The sequence below is a fragment of the Salvelinus fontinalis genome, chromosome 33 (genome assembly GCF_029448725.1).
Source record: "Salvelinus fontinalis isolate EN_2023a chromosome 33, ASM2944872v1, whole genome shotgun sequence".
Classification (NCBI taxonomy): Eukaryota; Metazoa; Chordata; class Actinopteri; order Salmoniformes; family Salmonidae; genus Salvelinus; species Salvelinus fontinalis.
The window spans coordinates 31,505,472-31,515,403 of NC_074697.1; the positions used below are offsets into that span (position 1 = coordinate 31,505,472).

The following is a 9,932-nucleotide window of genomic DNA, read 5'->3' on the forward strand; positions in this document are numbered from 1 at the left end:
GTGGTGAAGTTACATTCTTCAAACTTTTTACATTTTGCAAACTGTTGACAGCTTTGACATCTTCGCCTCGGATTGAAACCCCCACATAGGCCTACTGATCTGTTATTCACATCTTACTTACTCATGTTTCCCCTCCATGTCATCGCCAGTAAAACCAGTAACAAAAGCATCCCTGCCTTTCAAAACGTGGGTCTCATGCAAAAGCAGAAATCATTTACATTCTATTGTACTGTTGTTTTGTACAGAACATCATAGGATGTGGGAAAATGTTGCATCAATTTGCACCTGTGACCTGCAGATGCACATCTACATCCTGTGATTTGCTATAAGTCTGCCACACATTTCTTGTAAATCACTCTGCTCTACAGTGTGCTGTTAATCCCTCCCTCTATTGGACAACTGGTTGTCAACTGAATGCTTTTTGTTGTTAATATATGCACAAACTGTCTCTTCAGAAGATTTAAAATCCATGCCCCTTGAAACTCATTGGCTGAATTGAAATATGACCTAGGGAAACAATGTCATCATTACATTGCTATTCGTATAAAAGCTGATGGGTAGAGACAAGATTTGAACTTGAATCCAGATTTCAATAATCTCGTAGACCAGGGTAAGAAACTAAACTAGGATCTCATTTACTAATATTTTTTCATGCGAGTTTGAATGTATATATAGAATATAATGAGTGTTACACTAGCACACTGAAATTACGCTGAAATCAACAGAACGTTTGCCAAAGTAGTTTATTTGCTCTGGTCAAGTACTGGACTGTGATGGCTTCTGTGGGTTCAACGGTTGTAGTGGCTGTATAAACAACTGACTGTTGTCTTCAGATTTACAGTATCTTCACCGTGGGATGGCTTCCAATAGCTGGAAAAACAAAGTTATTTTGAATGTGCTTTCCTATCTTGACTACAAGACAGGAAAATTCATCATTGTAGGAAGCAAGAGAGTCGGCAGTTTGTACAGAGTTATACAATTATCCATCATTGGATACGTTGTTGGGTAAGGGTCTCAACAAATACCTTTCCACATTTTCAAGATATATGCCCTTATAACACTCTAAAGGCATATGAAATGTTATTGATGAAATACATTCTAGTCCATCTATTTGTAGTTCACAGAAACTTAACATGTAAAAATATATTGCAACCGATATTTTAAACCCCTGTCAGACAGTAACCTCTACTTTTTCCAAGTTTTAAGCAGATTATCCCCATTGAGATAGCTACAGTATATTGTCCTCCTGGTCTACACAGGTATGTATTCCTGAGCAAGAAGTCCTACCAGACCAAAGAGGAATCTATCCAGAGTGCTGTGATGACCAAACTGAAGGGAGTGGCAGTCACCAACACATCAGAGTCCGGACGGATGGTGTGGGGACCTGTGGACTATGTCATTCCACCTCAGGTCAGACTAACCACAATCCCCTTTAAGTAATTTGGTGTTAATGTTAGAAGTAAGATCTCTCGGGCCACCTACCGGGTGGCGCAGTGGTCTAGGGCACTGCATCGCAGTGCTAGCTGCGCCACCAGAGTCTCTGGGTTCGCGCCCAGGCTGGGCTGGGTTCGCGCCCAGGCTCTGTCGCAGCCGGCCGCAACCGGGAGGTCCGTGGGGCGACGCACAATTGGCATAGCATCGTCCGGGTTAGGAAGGGTTTGGCCGGTAGGGATATCCTTGTCTCAGTATGTAAAAATGTAATAAAATGTATGCACTCTACTGTAAGTCGCTCTGGATAAGAGCGTCTGCTAAATGACTAAAATGTAAATGTAAAAATGCATCTCATCCACTGTGCCTGACTGCTAGAATAAATATAATTTTAAATGGAATGTTGATTGGTGTATCAGACCGTATACCACGGGTATGACAAAATATATATACATTTACTGTTCTAATTACATTGGTAACCAGTTTATGATTGCAATAAGGCACCTCAGAGGGGGTTTGGTATATGGCCAATATAATAGCAATAAGGCACCTCAGGGGTTTGTGTTATATGGCCAATATACCACGGCTAGTGGCCTTATCCAGACATTCCGCTTTGTGTCGTGCATAAGAACAGCCCTTAGCCGTGGTATATTGGCCATATACCACAACTCCGCGGGCCTTATTGCTTAAATATAATAAAGGCTGAGGCTGCGGTTCTGAATGCAACCGTCCTGTTGCGTCCCCGTCCCTCACCCCCAGAAGCCTCATCGTCAGAGCAAAAAATTGGTTTCACATTTGTAGAATGTGTTTCTGTGCCTTTGCACACACATTTTTGTGGTAACCCTCCCTTCACATTTCTCACTGTCAGTCATGAATAGTGAAATGTCCATGCAGCATCTCAGTCAATTTCATGGGAATATGCATTTAGATCTTCTTGATATGAAGGTATGAAGCTTCAGGGTTTTAGCTATCGTGATGATGCTTCCAGAATATGTGTAACTGGAGCCACTGTGTAGAACAAAAAGGAGATAAAGGACAGCCCTGTTTAACTGGTTTAATTAACATGGTATTATTGATAAGCATCAGCCTGGGATGCTTTTGAAAAAGATATTGGTCAAGGTAAATGTATATAATATGTACTGTATAAGCTGGAAGTAGAAGCCTAAGTGTTGTTGTCCATTAGTTTACTCCAGTTAGGGGAGGGGTGGTAGGGTTAGGGTAAAATAATAAAGGAAAACATATACACTACCGTTCAAAAGTTTGGGTCAGTTAGAAATGCCCTTGTTTTTGAAAGAAAAGCTCATTTTTGTCCATTAAAATAACATCAAATTGATCAGAAATACAGTGTAGACATTGTTAATGTTGTAAATGACTATTGTAGCTGGAAACATTAAGATTTTCTACATTGTAGAATAATAGTGAAGACATAAAAACTATGAAATAACACATATGGAATCATGTAGTAACCAAAAAAGTGTTAAACAAATCAAAATATATCTGAGATTCTACAAAGTAACCACCTTTTGTCTTGATGACAGCTTTGCACAGTCTTGGCATTTGCTCAACCAGCTTCACCTGGAATGCTTTTCCAACAGTCTTGAAGGAGTTCCCACATATGCTGAGCACTTGTTGGCTGCTTTTCCTTCACTCTGCGTTCCAACTCATCCCAAACCATCTCAAACCCCCCCAAAAAACTTGAATGAGTAGGTGTGTCCAAACTTTTGACTGGTACTGTATATATTTACAAAACAATAAGGGGGATTGGAAATGATGCAGACAATTACATTGATGGAAGCGACAATCTATCTGCAATATTAAAGCTGATTGAATGCAATGTATTGACTTATGTGTCACGTCTCGTGATGCACATCTTTCTGCAAATGCGTGCCACACTTACGCTTATCAGTTGATATCAGGCTGGTTTAACACCCCTTTATTTTTTCCTATAGGGGGAAGCAGTTTTTTTCATTGTTACCAATTTTATAGAGACCCCAAACCAGAAGTTGGGCAACTGTGCTGAGGTAAGGAAATTCCCTTTTATTTATTTATGTTGTCACCTTTAATCACCCTTTTAAAACGGCAATATACTCTGTATTTGGTCCGTATTTGGTCTGTATTTGTTAAACCATACTAGTTTGTGTGGTATTGTTTCACAGAGCCCCAATGTGCCAGATGGCCACTGTAAGGGAGACGAAGACTGTGCAGAGGGAGAGTTGGTGGTAGCTGGCCATGGTAGGAATCTTTGAAAACTCAAATTGAATTCAAACAAATTGAAACGAGAAATTACATATACTGTCTCCTCACAAACATACTGTGAAATATAATTTTCTGTAGGAGTTAGGACAGGCCGCTGCTTGAGAGACAATGGGAAATCCAATGGTACATGTGAGATATATAGCTGGTGCCCCGTTGAGAGAAGATGCCAACCACAGTAAGTGCACTCACACACTTTCACTTTCGTAGCCACAAACACACACACATACATACACACTCATAAACACACATGCATGAACACACACAACCACATACACACACACAGGCGCATACATGCACACACACGCATAAGCATGTGTCCGCAGTAGTAATCTTCCTGCCCTTTTAATCCTTCAGGGATAGACATAAACACAAGAATATGTTAAGAGAAGCTGAAAACTTCACCATCTACATAAAAAATGTCATCCGATTTCCCAAATTCAGTTTCTCAAAGTAAGTTGTCTATATTAACATTATATTAAAATCTATATTATATTAACATCTATATTATTAACATCTATTTTAAAAATTGACAGGCAGATGGTTTTCTGCCAGGGTTTTCTTTTAATGTTTAAATGTATAAACTGGAGCTGGAGTCTTTTAATCTGTTAATATTACGTATTTCAGAAAGTGTTTGCTGTCTGCATTTTGATAAATAAAAACTTTGAACTTTGAAATGTTTCACCCAATTATCAGGGCCAACGTTCAGGACACGGCTGATAAATTCCATCTGAAGAAATGTCGCTACGATGAGGCTCTTGAACCCTACTGCCCCATATTCCGTCTGGGAGACATTGTTAACCAGACTGGACACAGCTTTCAGGACATGGTTTTGAAGGTCAGTTTTCACAATTTCAAAGTTTATTTGTTGTTGTTATTGATGATGATGTTGATGACGATGACGTTTTCAATTACCTTAAGCAGTTAAATGGACACTCTGTATTATGTCCATACCATCAAAGAGTAAGCCACCAACAAAACACATAAATAATGTAAATAATATAGCATTTTGCTATCAATTCTCTCCCCCCCCCCAGGGTGGTTTAATTGGAATTCTGATTGGGTGGGAGTGTGACCTTGACAGAGATCCCTCAGAGTGTCGGCCACGGTACAACTTTACTCGCATTGACGTTAATGTGTCCAGAGAGTCCTCAGGATTCAACTTCAGGTGACACACACACACACACACACACAAGAAGTTGACACATAATATTTAATTTGAAGTCATACTTTAATCTTCCACATCTTTGGTACTCTCATAACAGGCATGCTCGCTATTTTAAAACTGAGTCTGGAGAAAGCTACCGAACACATTTCAAAGTGTTTGGTATACGCATCAACATTATGGTGCATGGGAAGGTATGAGAAATATGTATTATTTCTTGCTTTTTATTGCTTTTTAGGATAAATGCATCTATTTTGTTTCCTGATGTTTTGATTCCCTTATTGTTACTTCCGTCTATTTTCTACTACAGGCTGGAAAGTTCTGTATCATCCCCACCATTATCCATATAGGCTCAGGACTAGCTTGTATTGGTGGTGTAAGTATTATTTTTTAAAGATTACATTTGTATAGGCTATACTTATGGACTTCAGTACAGCCGAGGAGGCTGGTGAGAGGAGCTATAGGAAGACGGGCTCATTGTAATGGCTGTAATGGAATAAATTGAATGGTATCCGTTTCATTTATTCCATTCAACACATTACAATGAGCCCGTCTTCCTATAGCACCTCCCACCAGCCTCCTCTGCAATACAGGTATATACTATATTCTGTATCTTTTATTATATAAGATTATATTATATTATATTTGTTAATGGATCTCATTTTGTTGTAGGGGGCCTGGTTCTGTGACTGGATTCTTCTCTACCTGATGAAAAATAGGGAGTTCTATAAGGACTGGAAGTTTGAAAATGTGAAGAAGTATGGCATTTACATTAAATATTTGTCTGAGTTTCAAGACATTTGGAAATATTTTTTTCTGGTAATGGAGGTTAAGAGAGACTCTTGTTTTAAAATGTAATGTTATTTTTCACTCTCCCATTTTACCGTAGCAGTACTACAGAGGATATAAAACAAACCCCAGAAGAGCAGCAGCTCACTGACCCATCGCCTGAGGATTAACACCATGGCAGCAGCTCACTGACCCATCGCCTGAGGTTTAACACCCATGGCAGCAGCTCACTGACCCATCACCTGAGGTTTAACACCATGGCAGCCGCTCACTGACCTATCACCTGATGTTTAACACAATGGCAGCAGCTCACTGACCTATCACCTGAGGTTTAGCACCATGACAGCCGCTCACTGACCTATCACCTGAGGTTTAACACCATGGCAGCAGCTCACTGACCCATCACCTGAGGTTTAACACCATGCCAGCAGCTCACTGACCTATCACCTGAGGTTTAACACCATGGCAGCAGCTCACTGACCTATCACCTGAGGTTTAACACCATGGCAGCAGCTCACTGACCTATCACCTGAGGTTTAACACCATGCCAGCAGCTCACTGACCTATCACCTGAGGTTTAACACCATGCCAGCAGCTCTCTGACCCATCACCTGAGGTTTAACACCATGGCAGCAGCTCACTGACCTATCACCTGAGGTTTAACACCATGCCAGCAGCTCTCTGACCTATCACCTGAGGTTTAACACCATGGCAGCAGCTCACTGACCTATCACCTGAGGTTTAACACCATGCCAGCAGCTCTCTGACCCATCACCTGAGGTTTAACACCATGGCAGCAGCTCACTGACCTATCACCTGAGGTTTAACACCATGGCAGCAGCTCTCTGACCCATCACCTGAGGTTTAACACCATGGCAGCAGCTCTCTGACCCATCACCTGAGGTTTAACACCATGGCAGCAGCTTACTGACCTATCACTTATGGTTTAATCATGGCATCAGCTCACTTAGCCTTGCCTAGTTAAATAATGGTTAAATCCAAAAACAAAAGAAGCCAAAGTAAAAGACATGCCTTAGCGGGATGCCACACATTCTGGTCATGAGGAGAAAGAGAAAAACTGTCGGGGAGGTTCTCTTCTTCACTGTTCAACTAATCCACACTCTTTTAGGATCCAGGTAGAAGCCTTTTTGGTTCCAGGCAGAACCCTTTTGGGTGCCATGTAGAACAAAAAATGGTTCTTCAAAGGGTTCTCCTATGGGGACAGGTGAAGAACCCTTTTAGGTTCTAGATAGCACCTTTTTTTCTAAGAGTGCAGTAAATGTGGAGGAGGAGTTAAGATGGAGTGTTGCCTTGTTGATATTCCAGATTGAAACAAATTTAAAGAGCAAGCAAGCACGTGCCATAGCTAGCTACTAGACAGATATTAGCTAGCGTTATCTAGAGATAATGGAATCTCTGACAAAGTTGACATCAACAAAATTGGTATGTGGTGTCTGTCGACTTTGTGGCAAGAGCTTAATCTCGAGGAAAGACAAGCACTCTCTATAGCACAGGAGGTTGGTGGCACCTTAATTGGGGAGGACACGCTCATTGTAATGGCTGGAGCAGAATCAGTGGAACAGTCTAGAAAAATATTTAAAAAATATTTGACCTTTATTTAACTAGGCAAGTCAGTTAAGAACAAATTCTTATTTTCAATGATGGCCTAGGAACAGTGGGTTAACTGCCTTGTTCAGGGGCAGAACGACAGATTTGTACCTTGTCAGCTCGGGATTCAATCTTGCAACCTCTTGCAAAGTACATCAAACACATGGTTTGATGCCATTCCATTTGCTCTGTTCCAGCCATTATTATGACTTGTCCTCCCCTCACCAGCTTCCACTGATCTATAGGCATCTGCTATATGTTTCACCGGGACTGTAAACAGCGAGGCGCACGTCCAAAAGTGGGCCGTATCTCCTTAAAACCGGATGTTTCTGGGTTCCTTCGACCTCGCTGAAAGTGCCAACTCCTTATGGAATTAAACTTGACCTCATACGTGACAGCATATAGGCTTCCTCTGTAGAACTATTCTTGTGTTATTTGCTGATGGATAGTTTGTTTTACCATTGTTTGTTTTATCACTGAATATTGTGTGATTTAGCATACATAGTTTGCAATTTTTTGTATAATCTACAGTTTACATCTACAGTTAATCTATGTTTTACTTTTGCCCTACTTTCAAGTTTCAACTGAAGTCTTCATGGCCATGTATGATTTTATTTAATTTCAAAATTGTTAATTTGTTGTTTGAATATTTCATAATTTTTTACTAATAAAAATATTTGTTTAATTTAAGCACATGTATTACTCTTAAATGTAATCTTCATTTGTTAATTGTGGTTTAGAATAATGGGACTAATGACAAAAACCACATTCACTGCCGTTGGCAGACATATAGGCCCACATGAATCGGGCAAATGTATGGTTCTGGGTGCAGATCAGTTGATCATATCAGAGTTGGTTAGGGCAATATAAGGGTTTAGTACAATATCTTTGGCAACACATACATAGAAAGGTACAGTATAGAACACCATAAAGTATCATATGTGTCACGTTCCTGACCTGTTTTCCATTGTTTTTGTATGTGTTTAGTTGGTCAGGGCGTGAGTTGGGGTGGGCATTCTATGTGTTGTGTTTCTATGTTGGGTTTATGTGTTGCCTGATATGGTTCTCAATTAAAGGCAGGTGTTTGACGTTTCCTCTGATTGAGAACCATATTAAGGTAGGCTGTTCTTACTGTTTGTTTGTGGGTGATTGTCTTTTGTGTCTGTCGCACCACACGGGACTGTTTCGTGTTCGTTAGTGTATGTAGTCTGTTCCTGTTCGTGCGTTCTTCGTGTTTCTGTAAGTTCACATGTTCAGGTCTGTCTACGTCGTTTTGTTGTTTTGTAATTTTCCAAGTGTTTTTCGTGTTCGTCTTCGTGTTTCAATAAATCATCATGTATTCATCACCCGCTGCGCCTTGGTCCGCTCATTCACCACAGGAGGACGATTACAATATGCTAATGAACTTGACGGTTTTGCAACGGATGCTTGCTCTATCTATCTAGAATCAAGATTAGACAAGAAACGAGTGAATGAGCAAATGTATTTCTTGTCTGGTCACTGATCACTTGTGAGGTAACACCTTATGACATACTTCAAAATCCCAGTTATCATTCTTTTAGCTGAATCAGTGAAAGATGATGGCACACCAATAGACTACATATGAAGATAGTGTTAGATTAAGATATTCAAGTAACCTTACAGGTATCAATATTAAACTATTTCAATTAGGATAGGATGAACTTTAATGTCCCTGAGGAGTAAATTGTATTTGGCACACAATGCTGGTGTGTACAAAATAGACACTGTACATTACACACCCAAAATAATATATAATATACAAATGAAATGCTCCAGGTATCATTCTGAACGAATGACCTAGGCTTTTTTATTTTAATCATGAAAAACATGAAAACAAATAGACATAGATATTCTAGAACAACAACAATGCCATTCCTCTTGTCTAGTGAGCGAGTAAGTGGGAGGAGTAGGACAGACATCTTCCTCCCGTTCAGTATGGCCCTCCCCTTTGCTTTATCTAACCTCAAGCCTAACAACAGTGTACCACACCCAATGGACTGGACCTCAATGGACAACCCAAATGAACTGGACAAACCACTTATTAGCGAGACAAGTCCTGATAAGGAGTCTACCGCGTAAGTTGATGCGCGCTCTTGAATATAGATGCTTAATTTTGGCACTAATTTCATACAGACTCTTACAACATAATAAATAATTTACTTTTCAACAACTCTTTAATAAAATGACAATGTTGTGTGATAAGGTCAGTGGAAGTTAGGCACCTAAAGGGCAGGTAATCCAAAAAGAACACAAAAAGGTGGCCAGTTGGATAGAAAAACACATGTAAAGTGCATTCGGGAAGGTATTCAGACCCCTTGACTTTTTCCACATTTTGTTACATTACAGCCTTATTGGATGACTGGATTAAATAATTTTTTCCCCTCATCAATCTACTCACAATATTGCATAATGACCAAGCGAAAACAGGTTTTTCTGTTCTGCAAATGTATTACAAAAAAACTCAGAAATACCTTATTTACATAAATATTTAGACCCTTTGCTATGAGACTCAAAATTGAGCTCAGGTACATCCTGTTTCCATTGATCATCCTTGAGATGTTTCTACAACTTGACTGAAGTTCACCTAAGGTAAATTAAATTGATTGGACATGATTTGGAAAGGCACACACCTGTCTATATAAGGTCCCACAGTTGACAGTGCATGTCA

General features: G+C 40.0%; 1 protein-coding gene across 1 annotated transcript; it reads left to right on the top strand.

Annotated features, from left to right (window-relative positions):
- Window positions 1-4: 4 nt before the first annotated feature.
- LOC129832024 (P2X purinoceptor 5-like) lies at window positions 5-7,933 on the top strand. Its single transcript, XM_055895738.1, has 13 exons — window positions 5-610; window positions 834-1,005; window positions 1,260-1,410; window positions 3,378-3,449; window positions 3,585-3,660; window positions 3,763-3,859; window positions 4,039-4,134; window positions 4,378-4,519; window positions 4,719-4,849; window positions 4,947-5,040; window positions 5,157-5,222; window positions 5,519-5,604; window positions 5,736-7,933. Exons 2-13 carry the CDS (start codon window positions 857-859, stop codon window positions 5,803-5,805), a joined length of 1,230 nt encoding a protein of 409 aa, XP_055751713.1. The 5' UTR covers window positions 5-610; window positions 834-856; the 3' UTR covers window positions 5,806-7,933.
- Window positions 7,934-9,932: the final 1,999 nt, after the last annotated feature.

Bases quoted from the DNA above. Each gene is read 5' to 3' on its own strand.
- LOC129832024 (XM_055895738.1), top strand. From the start codon at position 857: ATGGCTTCCAATAGCTGGAAAAACAAAGTTATTTTGAATGTGCTTTCC. The intron at 1,006-1,259 runs GTAAGGGTCTCA...TGGTCTACACAG, and splicing joins ATCATTGGATACGTTGTTGG to GTATGTATTCCTGAGCAAGA. The intron at 5,223-5,518 runs GTAAGTATTATT...ATTTTGTTGTAG, and splicing joins GACTAGCTTGTATTGGTGGT to GGGGCCTGGTTCTGTGACTG.